Genomic DNA, 16153 nt, shown 5'->3' with positions numbered 1-16153 from the left:
TTTCAATAAAAAAAAAAATTACGAAAAGGTTTAGTAAGAAAATCACAATGACGCATTCAAACACATGCCATTTATTATTGAATATCATTATGTAATTAACATTTCTCGTGACGTCCTACAATAATTTCCAAACCACTTAATGCGAATTCTTATTCTATGTAACGCAATAGATTCCGGACGATATTATTACAAATTCAAGGTTTACGCTAATGTTTAGTTCGCATAACTTTAAATTCTACGGGGATAGAAAAAAAAATACATATGAAAGTATAAAGTCTAAACACTACATACAGAATTCATTTCAAATTCTTAAACAACGGCATTATGAGCCTAAACTTTAGTGAATATAATGTATTCAATATCACTGAATATATTTTTTTATACAAAATGTCAAGATGACAGTGACATTTTTTATTTGAAGCGGAATATTTTTTTTTTAGGTTAAAATACTAAGCAAAACATTTAAGTCATACAATAATATGTTGAAAGTGTTTGATATTGTATGTTATGTTAAATTTAGCTTAATTTACATTATAATATTTACTTATATAATTTCGTTTAAGTAACACTAAGGTATATAGGTATATGAATGTACTTTCTGATTACAACTTACATTGTATGAAACGACTCCAAATATCATACACCTTTGATTTGAGCATACCTTTGTAAGAACAATGAACACTACTATTTATAGACTGTACACATCGTAATAGCAAATGAACTCATTATTATTTACATTGTTTATAAGATATGTTAAACTAAATGAAACAAAATTAAGTTTACTAAAAAGCTATAATCAAACTAACACGAGAATAGAAGCAAATGACAGAAATTGATTAAAAAATTATTACTGATATTTAAAATAGGCCCTATTACAAGAGAACTAATAATAAATCATCATAGAAATTACTTATAAATGAAATTAATCTATACATTATAAGCGGTACGGACTATTCAAAAGGACTATAAGTATTATTGAGAAAAATATAAATATTTTCTATTTAATATATCATTTACTGTGGGTTTTAGAATGGCAAGAATTAGAATATCAGCAAAAAATATTACAAAATTTCATTTAAACAGGCTCTATTGATCCGATGACAAGAAATTTTGGCAGTGCTTTATGTATCTCATATTACTAAATGATTATTTAAATGATACATTTAAATACTACATCGAACAACATGCACAGTTATATCCTCACTAAAAACCTACATCGTTGATTAGTTAATTGCCAATTTGTACTTGAAATCTACCAATTATTTGTTTATGAAACATTACTATTCGAAAATATTAGATAGAAATATACAAAATACTTTTTATATTGTTAAAAATTCTAAGCCATGTCATATATTGTATCAATTCGACCCAAACAAGTACAAATTGGATAAACTTAAGTTACAATCTATTTCTATAAACATTTATTGGCATTTGTTAAGCAGATGGGTTATATATTAATAGGATTGTCTTTAAAAAAAATAAAATAACATAATATTCTACCTTTTACTATTGATATATAAATACAAATGAATACGATGAAAATATTGTAATGGAAATAAAGACAACCCTATTAAATGACAGCTCTGCCTTTTAAAAAAACCTTAAACAAACTTTAGATACATTTTGCTGAACCTATAATAGTATTAAAAACTCAATAGATAAGTCGAATTGACTATGAAAGGGGTTTAGTAGTTTAAAATGGTCTCCTCAAGTTTTGGAAGTATGTTAATATTACGAATAGTTCACTTGGTATTTACCATGTGGACTATATGCTACTATCAGTTTAAAGAGCATGTTTATCGAAAACAATCGTCTATTTTAAATCAAATAGCCCTACAATGAGACAGCTAGAATTCGAGAAAATGAATTTTTAAAACAACGATTATATTGCGATAACTTTTAAATCAAATGTATTATAGTCCACACGATATATAAACCGAGTGGACTGAATTAAAATATATTGTAATATATTCATAGAGTCCGCTTTGTATGATGTCTCGTCCGCTTGCCGTATATTCCGTGTGTGCTATACTTCATATGTGTATAGTCCGTCCGCTTGAGATCTCCGTTGTATCACGACTCCCCGTTGCCGCTGTCGTCTCCATCCTCACCTCCAAGCTCGCCTTCGGAATCCGTGTCCAGATCATCGTAATCGTCGTCATAGAAATCAGTCATATCCAGCTGTAATGGTAATTAAAGATAAAAAAAATATTAAGGCTATATTTTAACTTCATTTGGTATACATAGATGGATATTTAAGAAAAATATATTAAACGCTAGCGACATAGCTTCGACCATAACGCTGTCCAAACATATGAATTATAATTTTTTTTATAAAAAAAAAAAACGTAAATGATAATTGATTGTGGCTAAAAGTTTTATTAGATTTAAAAAAAAACCTGTCATTTAAACTGGCATGCGTGAGGCGGTTGAAAAATCATAGGATAAAAATCCTTTCGGTTTTTTGGAAAAGATCACCGCCACAAGGAAACTGGTTTTCAAATGTCAAAAATGTATTGAAATCGGTCAATATGTTTGAGAGCCACGACGTTACACACAAACAGAAATCGACATAAAAATTAAAACTTTTTTTTTGAAATACATTTTAAAAATATATATCATTACTAGAATGGAGTTATTGAGATTAACAAAATTTGCTTATTATTTTTCTATTAGTGTTTTTTTATATTTTCTGCACCTTGATTTTTCCTTAAAAATTCCGCCCTGGATTCGTTTAACCAAGAAATGTGGAATAAATATTCAGCTTTATTCCAGACGTCTTACTGATAATGATATACGGATATTGAAGTATCGCTTGAAAAATGCATAAGCTCCTTGGGGGAGTGAGCTCGTTTATGCGGAATTGTTTTAAAAACTCAATCTTCATCCCATATTCACATAGCAAAGTTGTTGTTACAATGAAAATAGACGACGGTGAATATTTTATCACATTCAGAGAAATTTGGAACGTACACAATTCGGAAGTAAAGTGCTGTAGTATGGTTTTGTACAGCCAAATGTTTTAAATACAAAAATCTGAACGAATTTAATGAACTTTAAAGGGATATGCAATTATGTTAAAAATAAGACAATATTCTGTTTAAATAAAAATTAATAGAATGGTCAATTGCATTATATTTGCTGGCATAGTCGGCTTCCGAGTAGTATAAAAAAAATTTGAATTTAGAATCTAGTGTGGAAATCTTGTGTTTTTTGTCAACATGGCATAATAAACAACAATATCTTAAATTGCTCATTTTCAAATGTAACGTGTTATTAATTATATAAAGTTATTGAATAGTGTTGTTTACTCTAATACGAACAATGGTTACATCAATATTAGTTTACGTAAACCAACCATAACTGTATTGTTATATATGTACAATGAGAAAGGTTTTTTTACATTTCATTGAATGTAATGACGAATGAATTTTAACGTTAAATAGATCAATTATAAATTTTATAATCTGTAATTGAATTTATATATTTGTTAAGTGTGAAAATAATCATGTGTTTACACCAAAATATTGTTTATTTAAATCTTACAAATGATGTTACTTTTCAATTGTAAAACGTGATACTAAAGACCTTAATGAAATTTGGTAACAAAAAAAGATATTTGCAGAGTTCGTATTTATGTATGTTTGTGTGTGTGTGTGTGTGTGTGCGTGTGTGTGTGTGTGACCAACCTGCGGTTCCTGTGTCGAGGACTTGACCTGTGTCTTAATACAATAATCTTCTAAGGTGAGCGGCACCACTATACCTTCCTTCTCAGCCTCCATACGAGCCACTTGGGCTTGTTTCCTGCAATTAAGTTGTGTTGGTTTAAGTTATTGTCAATAATAACTGGAATTATAATTATTTTACTTGATTTATTGCCAGTTTGTAAGCGATAATTGAATAATATTTGTGTTAAAATTGAAATCATGTTGTTATCAAAAATTATATGATAATGGGACACTTAAATTTCCCTTCTAATTTATGCTTAAGTTTCTTTTATATTTGCTGGCTCAGATGATAATACTATATATACGGTATTTTTTCAAAAAGATCTAGATATTCTATAACAAAATTTTTATTACATCCCAAAAACGCATCTTATTAGACGATATCCAGAAACTCTAAACAAACAACTTGTGTATCTGACCACTGTCAAACCATCTAAGAAAAAGTTCTTATATATATTTAAAACACAGTTGTACCAACCTGATAATATTCTCCTGCTCGAATAATACTCACCCAAAAGTTTGAAAAAAAAGAACTCAATATCGCTGTTGTTTATCACGACCAAAAAGAAGAAACAAAACAATAAATCACAGTTGTACCAACCTGATAATATTTTCGTACTCCTTATCCTTGCCCTTGGACTCGCGCCAGCGGCGGTACATGACGCTGGCGTCCACGTTAGCCGGGCTGAAGGTGTTCGGCTCGTTCAATAGCGAGATCACGGACAACAGCACCGTGCGCACGGACTGGGTGGGGTTCCAACGCTCGCAGGGCAGTTCACCAGACTGTGGGTCGTCCACGGGGGGATGAAGAATTGATATGCAGAGATCGCCGTTCTGTGAATAGAGAACGTGCTCTTTTATAGGCACTTCCATTTTATGTACTAAACAACAGTCTTTGTTTAATTATATATTATTCTTTATATAGCTTGTAGACTAATGGCCCTTAATATATCGAGATATCGGATTTAAATTAGACTAGTGAGATTAAAATCAATATATCTTGTAAAAAATCGATTATCAAACAAAAATGACTCAGTGTTTCGATTTTTTTTTTATTTCTATTCATTTTAATCTATTTGGTTCTGAGTTTTTTGGCAGCAGTTTTTGTTTTGCTGGATGAACTTCCCGAAATTGAACTAGATTTTAGTGTCTAAAAATTCAGCATTACTCATACTCTTTGTAAAAGGAAATATAAATGTAAAGGGACACCTTTAGGCAGTTAAGATACACTCAACATCATTGTAGTACTTAGAATATTTATCGATAACACTTGCATTGTATTGGACAAATGTATTACAAAATTACTACCTTTTCTTATACAAGATAACCGAATTTTCATATTGTTAATATATAATAGAAACTGTAAAAGTTATCTCACAAATTTTCCTTCAACTTCCTTATCGGTATACCTACATTGCCTATGAAAAAGTAAACCTATTCGATTTAGTAGTATCAAAAACAATATAATCAGACAGGGATGGGTGTTAGATGGTTTTTAACTGTCATAGGTCACTGAAGATCGAACCAGAATTGAGGATAGTAAACCAGGTCATTTAATAGTCTATTAAGATCACTTTTACTGCCGTGCCCCGAGCTTCGGATCTCACTGTTGTTAAACTGAACTGGTGGTTGCCGTATTCAGAAAAAAAATTACCAAATTTATTAAAAGTACCCCACTAATTGCTCGTTTATTATATTATTGATAGGTCAGTAGAAATATTTAGGAATATTAACTTTATATATTTTTTTTGCATATATTTGATAATATATCAAATCTCAGAGAACCAGTTTTTGGACCGCATAAATTGATTTACATTATGTAATTATGCGTTTGGGTTTGTTGAAATTTATGGAGACTTGCGAAAATAATGTACAATAGGAAATCTTACAATTTTTTCTTTATTTGCTTGCAATTTTTCTTTTTAATAATTTTAAAATAATCGACCTACAAAAGGTGCAAGAACAAGTTGAATATTGATCGTTAAAAAGAATCAACTAAGTTCAATGAATCCTTAATCTACATCAATTAGATAACAACAGGAATATAAAATACAAGGAAGTTGATGTTTATTGTTTATTCATATTAAACAAACAGCTGTTATATTCAATGTAGCAACGATCATTATTAATTCTTTATACAATTTATCGCTTCACGGTGGATCGATCTGGTTTCCGACGAAGCTCGTAAGTGATTACATAAAATCCATTGTTTTCCAATCGGTAGGATTGTTTGAAAATAAATCTTTCACATAATAAGAATGTTAACATAATCGAAATATATATATATATATATATATAATATTTTACGTAAGTCACGTTCAGATATAAATAGATAGCTTTGTAAAGGATCTTTTGTTTCAATGTTGTAATAAAATAAGTAAGTAAAATTAAATATAAATAATTGTTGTCATCTCATGAATATAGTACTAATTGTAGGTACATGAATTAACACAAACAAGGATTATAAGGACAAGTTAAAAAAAAGTATTAATCAGGGGCAACGTATCCGAGTCGAGGTAAGCAACCTGTAATGCCTTCCGATATATCCTTATGGGGGTTTAACAAAATAATATAAATCAATCATTATCAGCTATAACACAATGTATCATGTCTGGAGTTTGTAATAAATGAAGTTTAATTAGATATAAATAGTTATCAATTTAAAATGAAGTGTCTAATGTCTATGTCACAGCATCGTTTGTTGGAAATACCGAACAAAAAAAAAGCCGGATAAGGCTTTATTCTTGACATACATAAATTATAAAGTGATGAATCTGCTTACCAAAAATACCGATAAAGAGAATCGATGATTTCCTCTATTTTTGATATATAAATAAACACGTAAAATTGACGTAATAGCAATGTAAAAGCAGTTTGTCCACTTCCTTTCGTAGTTTCTAGACCCATAGCAGGTAATTTCATGCCCATGAACATCTTATTTGCTTTAAGAGAACAAAACCTCAAATTACAGTATAAAATAATGTTTCATAAAGATATACTTTTATAATAGTTTGTCATCATTCAGTGAGATTTAGATTTAAGATGACAATCATACCGTAAAATGCCTAACTTGATTTGTCTGTCCCAAAATATATGCATTATGGTGACGCGCTTTTTTTTTAAATGGCTTACATACATGTGTGTATGTTGTTTATAAAATAGACGTGTTCCTTAAGACGATATTATTGTTTTGAAATTAACGCAAAACAATGGACATTTCCCATCAATATTGACGCTTTAGTACTATTGGGAAAAATTTTGGATTTCAGAACGCTATTTAATTTTCTGTTGTCGTATATTTTATTTTATTTTTTGTCCAGAACCTATGTATTTAGCGAAAAGGCACAGCTCGGACAGATACTTAATTCACTTCTGGCAAATAATGACACTATTTCTGTCTGGCTGGTACAAATATGGACTGGATTTTATTGCATGCAGCAAGGCACTAAGCTACTTTTATAAATACTGCTGTCGGACAAACTTCTTTAAACGTAATCATAAACATATATATATTAAAAATTATGAACAAAACTACGTCATACAAAAAAAAAATGTTGTTTTAAAAAAAATAATAATATTGTTTACAAATGGCTATGTACGATACGATTATAATGAAACATTCTGTTTTAAAGTCTCTATATCATAAAAAAATTAAGAGAGATAACAAACTTGATACTTATATATAAAAAATATATAAAAACCGACCACTCGGTCTGATTATATAAAATATTATATAACATAAATTTAGAAATGATTTTTCTATTATGTTTTATTATTGTTGTTAGTATACGGACATTAGAAATTAAAAGAAAAAAAAAAATACATTATCGTATATATTATGACCTCAAAATTACTTGTAAATTTAGATTGCAGAAAGAATCCATTCATGATTTGCGTTTAAATATTAAGAAAAACAAACCTGTTTAACTTATATGATAGTACAAGCGAAACTACGCGTAAATTGTTGCGTTAAATTCAATATATATGAAATGTTATCAATCAAAGAAATACGTAATATCATAGTACACGCTATTAAAATGTATAAATAAATCACATTATATATAGAATGTGGCGAGAAGCCACATTCTGTGCCGTTCCGATTTGTATATATAGCGAGTAATAAACACTACTTTGGATGAATCTTAATGAGCAACGTCGAAATATAAATTTATTGAAAAAAAAAAAAACAAGTAGTGTTCCCACTTATCACGTTTGTAGTTTATCATGCGACACATTTATAAAGATACGGTATATTGCTAGCGAAACAAAGATACAGTGAAAGTAACCAAACGAGCTTGCTAACGGTCCTTGTATATTATATATACATATATATATGTTATTATAGAGATTTGTAAACGTAATATCGTAAAAATCCTTTATAGATTGCAAATAAAATTTTATATCTTACATGCTGGGGGCTCATACAAGCAAAAAATCTTTTGATATCTTCATTTAAAATAATGTTGCTTAAGAAATAGTTATTTTATTAGCACTACGTGTTTAGTCATGTGAGTATTCTGTTACGAAAACTTTGTTAAAATCTAACAACGCGAACAAAGTCGCGGCTATGAGTTAGCAGTATTAATATTGAGACCATAATTTCATATAAAAAATCTTGCGACTATTTTTTATTAAAAAATCACATCCATATAGTGAATATAAAAAACTGAGTCTACAAAAGAATATACGTATTCAAAGTCGTTTAAAAATACATCTAATTAACAATTAAAGTGATTATTTTATATTTCAAAGCCGATTCGTTTAATGTCCTATTCTTTCATTGTTTGATACAGTAACTAGTTTAATAGGTCACTTAATTATATATAATTAACATATTACGAAACATATTCAACTGGCTGGCATTATATGTGTCACATATAAATGATTAGATATTATAATGACTTTAATTATCTACTCGCTGACCTAAGAGGACTTTTTAATTTTAATCTGCAATTAAATCTGTACAAAAATCTCAGTACACAAATAGTATTACACAGAAAGCTTAATATAATAACTATTTGAACTTTGCAAAAAAATACAATAATAATATCCATTGAATGTAACTCGGATGTTAATTTGAAAACAATTTATATATTTTTTTGGCTTATAATAATTTAATTTCAGAAAAATGTCTTTCACCATTAACACAGAATATATCATAATTACATGCATAAATTACTCTTTGGAATATCAATTCGTTTTTTAAAATCGCATTTGATATTTAACAATAAATAGAAATACTATCAAATCACGAATCAATATTATAGTTATCTTTACAAAATTACAATTAATAGTATAGTTTTGATATTCATGAATCTATAACAGTTAAATTTAAACGTTAATGTTAAATTAAAATTAAAACGCCCTTAATTAATTCCATTTTACTGTATCGTAAATGTTTGCGTTACAATTATATCTGTCCTATTTATTTATTGTGCTGTAAAACAAAAATTGTACCCCTTTACAAACGAGACGTGAACATTTTGCAACAAACAAGTCGAGTGAATTTCAAAATACAGACATAATACGTACTTCTAAATATATCTAAAACGCTCACAATGAATACAGACGTCGTTAAAAGTTCTAACCATGAACCAATATTATGAAGTTTCTAGATATTCTTTATAAGTATATGACCTGGGAAATGAATGTAATATTGAAACGCGAAAATTTTCATATTTTTCAATTCGGCCAGTGCGACGCCCTAAGCTAAAAATAAAACAACGAATGAACGCACCTTCACAAAGAAACTCACTCGCGTATCCCAAACCGTATACTGGACATTCGGAGGACAAGGTCGGACATATTAAAAATAAATAAAGAAAAAAAACAATCGTTTCATATAAATTCAATATAACCTTTGCTGAAATCAGGACGAGGAAGTTCTAAACGCTTCTTATTGCGGAAAACGCAATGCTATAGAATATTTTGAGAGGTATTGAGCCTTGGAGACTGCCACGGGCGGGTTGAAGGTCCGCTGATGTGCGGAAGACACAGCAAAACGTTTTATAACATCCGTCGTATTTGTATTTTTCATGTGAAGCGTTGTGAACACTGAGTTTAGAGACGTGGCTATTAAAAATTCATAACCACGTGGTGTTTATAGAAAGTGTATGTTCTTAATCTTGGCACGATCCGTGATGTTAAAACGAAATCTTTCTTGGGCTGTTTTTTTTTAGAGGCGTGAACGTAGCACGAGTTATTGAGACCATCGCAATGTTTGTCGCCAGGGACAAAGTGAATAACGCCCAAGGTCGTCGGTGATTTGAAATATTCACAGCGAATATAAATTTCTTTCATTTTATATTAACGGAAATATTTACGTTTAATAGCTATGATGTTATACATATTTTGATTTCCAGTTCCTAAATAGTCATAGTTTAGAAACCTACAATGACAATGCTAAATATAATTTTATACTAAAACAAAGTTTTATGCGGACCGTGAACAAATTCATCAGTTTAGTTTCATTGAGGTCGCCAACACACACACATAAATCTTCTCCTGTTGTTATTATAAACTGTTGTTGAAATTAAACATACAGATTACAACAGATTACAACTTCAATGGAGAGGTCAAAAGTCAAAATACATATTTCTAGATATTTCAAAGAGCAAACAATTAGCGAATAATTTAAACGTTATTATTTATCTTTATTTCGGATGTTACTATGATAAGTTCGTTGACTTAAATGTGATTCACATACTTAAATTTAAGCATGTATGTTGGTTAGTAATGATCGCGGTTGCCACAAGCTAAGGTCGTTCAACTATAGTATCCTGTTGTACGAGTATTTTTTTTTATTATTCCAATACATCAATTGCGTATTCCTAAACTTTATCATCACAGCCATGCCGCAGTAACAAATAACGTATTAAAATCGTGTTTACGTGAAACATTACGTTTAATTTGAAAACGATTACACTGAACGTATTTATATAATTCTGTCACATAGAAGAGCTTTAAGTTATATATTTTTTATATATTTATATAACATGTCAAGGTCGACCATGAAAGCCAAGTATAGCCAAGTTTTATATAATCTTTGGAGTCTGAACTAATCAATACTTCAGTAGATAGGTACACAGATTCGTTGGGTAAAAAGTTTATTTTACATTGCACGATGTATATTTACCCAAAGACGTTTAAATGATACCAAGTGATTCATACTTAGTTTGATGACCTGTCTCACACTGTACCACATAAAAAACTAACGGTACAATAGCTCAGACACGGTCTTCGGTTTCGGATATTATGAAGAATCGAAAAATATATATAATTTGGACGTAATATTTATTATTGCTGGCGTCACGGGACTATGACATTCATAATTTAAATCATATAGGTTGTTTATTATTTAAAAAATAACCAATAATTATAAATTAAACCGTTATAATAGTTAAAATTTATTCGGTAGACCGAGAGCTATCTAGGACGATAATTTCAGGTCAAATACTGTATGACAGTGTCGCAATTCGCAATGTGGCCACCGAAAAACAATATGGCTACTGCGTATTTACTTTGTCTATGAAGGTGGAGTGCGAACTATATATATTCTATAATGCGACGTTTGTTTGTTACTCCTTTAAGATTTAACTACGCAGCAAATATTCCTCAAATATTGCGTAAACGAAAGGTCTTAATAGTATTTTGCATGTAGGAAGTCTCGGGATATAAATCCAATATGTTATACCTACAATTAGCATCACTTGGCTTCCTATATATTAAATATAAACAAACAAAGTGATATTATAACAAATTAATCTTTTTTTAATTTAAGGATATTTAACATTTATATAAAATTTTTCGGTATCGCAAACTATGAATCAGATTTGTAGCGAGCGTCAATGTGCATGATTCTGGGAGGTATAAAGATACACGTCTTAGTAATCAATTCGTGGATTTGTTAGGCGATATATTTACTCTGATATGAGTTTATGGCTTTTGTTATATGCGTGTTCGTCTTTACGCTATCTTATAACTTATTAACTCATATAATTAATTATTACCCTTAAATTAAGTTAAAAAATATCGACTTTTAAAGTATGTAATTTTTAATCTCAAATTATTTAAACCATAAAAAAGTATTTAACCGTTATGTTGCAGACGTGGGAATTAAAGGCAAGACATTATAAAAAGCGTGAGTTTCATCCTACTTAATGGACAGTTGATTAAAATATTTAATGTTTGTTTATTAAAAGATTATCTTAAAGGGAAACTAGTTCGTAAATTGCTAGTTTACAAATTTTGGAGACATGTATTTTCCTGATGCATCAGCATTATACGTTTTTTCCTTAGTATATTTATATTAATTTTTGAACAAAAGAAAAATATTTTTTTGCATCATCCCTAGTTTGTTCCTACTTGTTGTAGAAAAAACAAAAGGAGTTATATAGAAAGAGACATTAATTGGGAGGAATAGTTTTAGGAAATATTTGTATGAAGTATTTATTGTATGAAGTTTTGTATATATGTACTAACGTTATCTTGGTTTACTCAGCCAATTTTACAGTATAGATACATACACACGTGGTGGATTGATAACCTCCTTTCTTGAAGTCGGATAAAAGCTTAATATTATGCATATTTTATGAGAAATTATACCGTACATTTATCTTTTCCTCATACGAATCTAAACTTCTAAAATAACAGAGAAACCGAGTCTTTGAAGTACATAATCTTACATATTGCGCATGAATTGGCATTTTTTTTATTGACCTTATTTGATCATAGAAAACGCCATATTGGAAACAGCAAACATATAAACATAGATTATATTAGAATCATACAACATAGCATCTTGTAACATCAAAAAACAATAAAAAATAAAATAAAAATGTTTCCTTAAATTTCTCTTTCATATAAAAATACTTAACATTCTCACATTTTAATGTTTGAATTCCATTATACGAGGAATTGGACTCAGGATGTTCTATAGACATTATGCAGATGATTTGCATTTATATTTTATTGTAAATATTGATAAACAAAGCATTATGTAACATTGAGAAAGCAATAAAATAAAATCAAAACAAATTTCAAGAAATTTTACGAAATACCGGTTTCAATAAAGTCAAGACTAACAATTGACATTAATATTCAAACTGTCACAATCATAGTGGCATATATGTAAGAATATTAATTCAAAAATTCTATGAAATAGGAACAAAGAAAATCTAAGCATCAAAAACAAATTAATGAGTTTGAATCATTCCAAAGAAAATATTCTTATAAATATGATTAATATCACAAATTGATTTATCTCACCTCATAAACATTCGGATGCCAAACTTTAGTCAGGAACTTTATAGATGGTGGAGAATATGGATAGTCCGGTGGAAATTTCATATGAGCCTGAAACATAATATGGAATGTATTTACCTTTATATAAACATATCATTATGTTCTTTGGACTGTAATTTTTGGAAATTACTATCTAGATACATAACTATAATCACACTTTTATTACTAATGCAGCAATGTATAACAAAATATGCATTATTTTGGTATCAGCACAATGGATTTGTCCAATTTCAGTTAATTCGGTGTTATTTTTAAATATTTATGTGTTACCGTAATCTTGTTCCACGGTCACTTTGAGGCAGATAAAACTTTTTTTTATCTTGTTCACTACTATTTTTAAGAAATAGACAAAAATAAAAAAGGCAATACGAAAAAATAATTAAGAAAATATGAGTTAATAATCATTTTTGTTACATTTTCAGCTATATGTATTTGATGGGTGCATAAAGATAAAAGAATATTAGAAACTTGGAAGATAAAATAAAAATTAGAAAAAAAACACAAACAAATGTTTAATGAAAGCATGTACATAAAAAACCATTCAAATAAACGACAAAACATTTTCATATTTGCTAAATAAAACCAAATACCTAATGAAATTGATTTTTTTTATTCATAAATCATCCCAGCATTGCTATTTTTATATTAAGATGCTTAAATATGAAAGGTAAGATATTTGTTAAGTTATAATAATACATAGTTCGGTTTGCGGTACAAATATAATGTAATTATTATTGCAATAAGCAAGTAATAAGTAATTTACTGTAATAAACTATGGTTACTAATAATATCATATTTATATCATCAGAAAGACAGCAAAATCTGATTCAACAACATTTCAAGTGATATCAAATATTTGTATTATCTAATACACATTGCTATCTAGTGTATAAGACAATGAGCATAACAAGGTTTTAATAAAGAAATCAATGAATAAAAACAGAGAAAATATAATAAATAATGCAATATAGAGCTTTTGAATACATGAGCTGCTTGGTGCATAAAGAATTGCTGGGTTGCTTGCATGAAGATCAATACTAATTTTTTTAATTATTCACTCTCAACAAGGAATTTGTTAAAGTGCCTAAATCCTTATATGACAATAGCCCATAACAAACAAGTATTCTCTCTAGTGTTTTGATAAACAACTATTATTTAAATCTTACTAAATAGGATATAAAACTATAAAGCAATGAATGAATGAAGAACAAACAGCCAATCTCGAATAAGATATCATGAATTCTATTCTATTGTTTAAGTGGAATGGAATTTAATTATAACATTTTAAATACTATTTAGTAGGTCAATTAAATTTACAAATTCAAGAAATAATTAACAATTATTGTATCTAAATCATTGGAATCATAAGTCACAATAATATTTCGAATCTTTACAACGAAAAACTGATGATTCAAAATTGTTTTTCTTTTTTTAATGATTAAGAACATCAATCTCACCTTGAAATATCCTCCTTGGTAAAGCGTGTCTGGTGGCCCGAAAATTGCAACCTCCCATTCAAATAAATTGTCCTCACCCAATAATTTCACTCTAAACCCTTCCACGGGTTCTTCTTGTAGGCTCTTATATTCTAAGGCCAAAGCCCTCAATGCAGAACTCGTCGGTACCGTACTAGACATAATTATTAAGTATTAATCTAACAACACTGAGATAATTAAAACTGCTATCTACACGTAGATATTCTATTGACATAACACTATGGAACTCTCCTCGCGATCCACGTATTCACGAGGCATTTCAAATAGTCTCGAATCACAATAACAACGAATTAATTTTGGTAAACATAATATCTCCTGATCATGGATGAAACGTAACGCGTCTGCCTAACGCCAGCACTAACAGAAGATGTTTGATTCGTTGAAATCGAAATTCCGGATTTGTTGATTAACACAAAGGAGATAAAACAATGAGAAAGCCACTATTCAATGTCCAAACAATCGCAGTTCCAAGGAAAACGGCTGCGTGTTCATTCGTACACAGCTGCTACCTGAGTTGCCCGACGGAATATTGTAGAACAGCTGTTAGTTATTTCCGTGCTTGATTGCGCAGTGATGTGACGCATACAGCCATTTATCGACTAGTGGTTTATAACGCCATCTATTGGTCATTACTAATTACGATCTACTGTAACGTTGTACTAGTCTTTTTAGATTTCTTGTTTCACATTAAAGTAATAGATGGCGCTTTTATCAAAATCGTTTTTCAAGTAATGTTTAAAAAAAACTGAATCTATATTAAAACCAATGGCCTAGAGGGCGTTAAATCGGAACAATATTTTTGTGAAAGGTAGATATGTGAACTAATCGAATAGCTTAAAATAAAATATATGAGATTTAAAAAGAAATTATTACTATGTCAACAAATTTATATTACAATAACACTTTCTAGTTGTCGTACAAAATAAATGTTAAAGTTATATTTAAAATCATCGTAAAGTAATCACGGTAGAGGCTTTCTACACATTGCTAGCTTAATGAATCGCTTTCATGGACTTTTATTTACAAATCGATCTTACATTCATTGGTTTTCAACCTTAAGCCGTCTGTCGGGCTTAAGCTAGTCAGAGAAAACATAAAATCGTCGTTTGTGTAGTTCCATGTATTGATTGACGAGAAAATGAAATAAAAGACACACCATATGCTGCTCAATGTAATCCTGGTGACGTAATTAGTCAATAACTCTTGATGGTCATTGTATAAATACTTGCACTGTATCATCTCATATTCAATTGGTACCAATGACATGTAAGTACCTCTTTTTATATATATATTCTACTTTTAATGTGATTTCATTATTAAATGTAGTTTGTTAAATGTAATTTATAAAGTTTGTTGTGTATACATTTGACAATAATATATAGGAGTATGTTTGAAGTAATCTTACTGACTATCTAGTCTATTTTATCAATATTACTGTATAAAGATTCAATAATTTGTCTGTGTATGCAATCAGTCTGTGGGCGAGTGATTCAAAAGCAGGTCGCCCACCATTGCCATGTTAAGGCAACGAAAACCGGGCCTTGTGCAACCTACGATTTTACTGTATCTTAACTTCAGTTCCGATAATTGAATATTGTTCTTTCGTATTAAACTACTAACAGTTTT

General features: G+C 29.3%; 1 protein-coding gene across 1 annotated transcript; it reads right to left on the bottom strand.

Moving 5' to 3' along the window:
• Positions 1-48: 48 nt before the first annotated feature.
• On the bottom strand, positions 49-15088 carry LOC133320247 (ubiquitin-conjugating enzyme E2 R2-like). The gene is made up of 5 exons (XM_061528057.1): positions 14489-15088; positions 12996-13082; positions 4330-4562; positions 3690-3804; positions 49-2181 (listed from the first exon to the last, which is right to left on the bottom strand). Exons 1-5 carry the CDS (start codon positions 14666-14668, stop codon positions 2074-2076), a joined length of 723 nt encoding a protein of 240 aa, XP_061384041.1. The 5' UTR covers positions 14669-15088; the 3' UTR covers positions 49-2073.
• Between the last annotated feature and the right edge of the window lie 1065 nt (positions 15089-16153).

This window comes from Danaus plexippus (assembly GCF_018135715.1).
Source record: "Danaus plexippus chromosome 16 unlocalized genomic scaffold, MEX_DaPlex mxdp_23, whole genome shotgun sequence".
NCBI lineage: Eukaryota > Metazoa > Arthropoda > Insecta > Lepidoptera > Nymphalidae > Danaus > Danaus plexippus.
The sequence above is the reverse complement of the archived record's forward strand: the minus strand, read 5'-3'. Positions and strand labels throughout refer to the sequence as shown.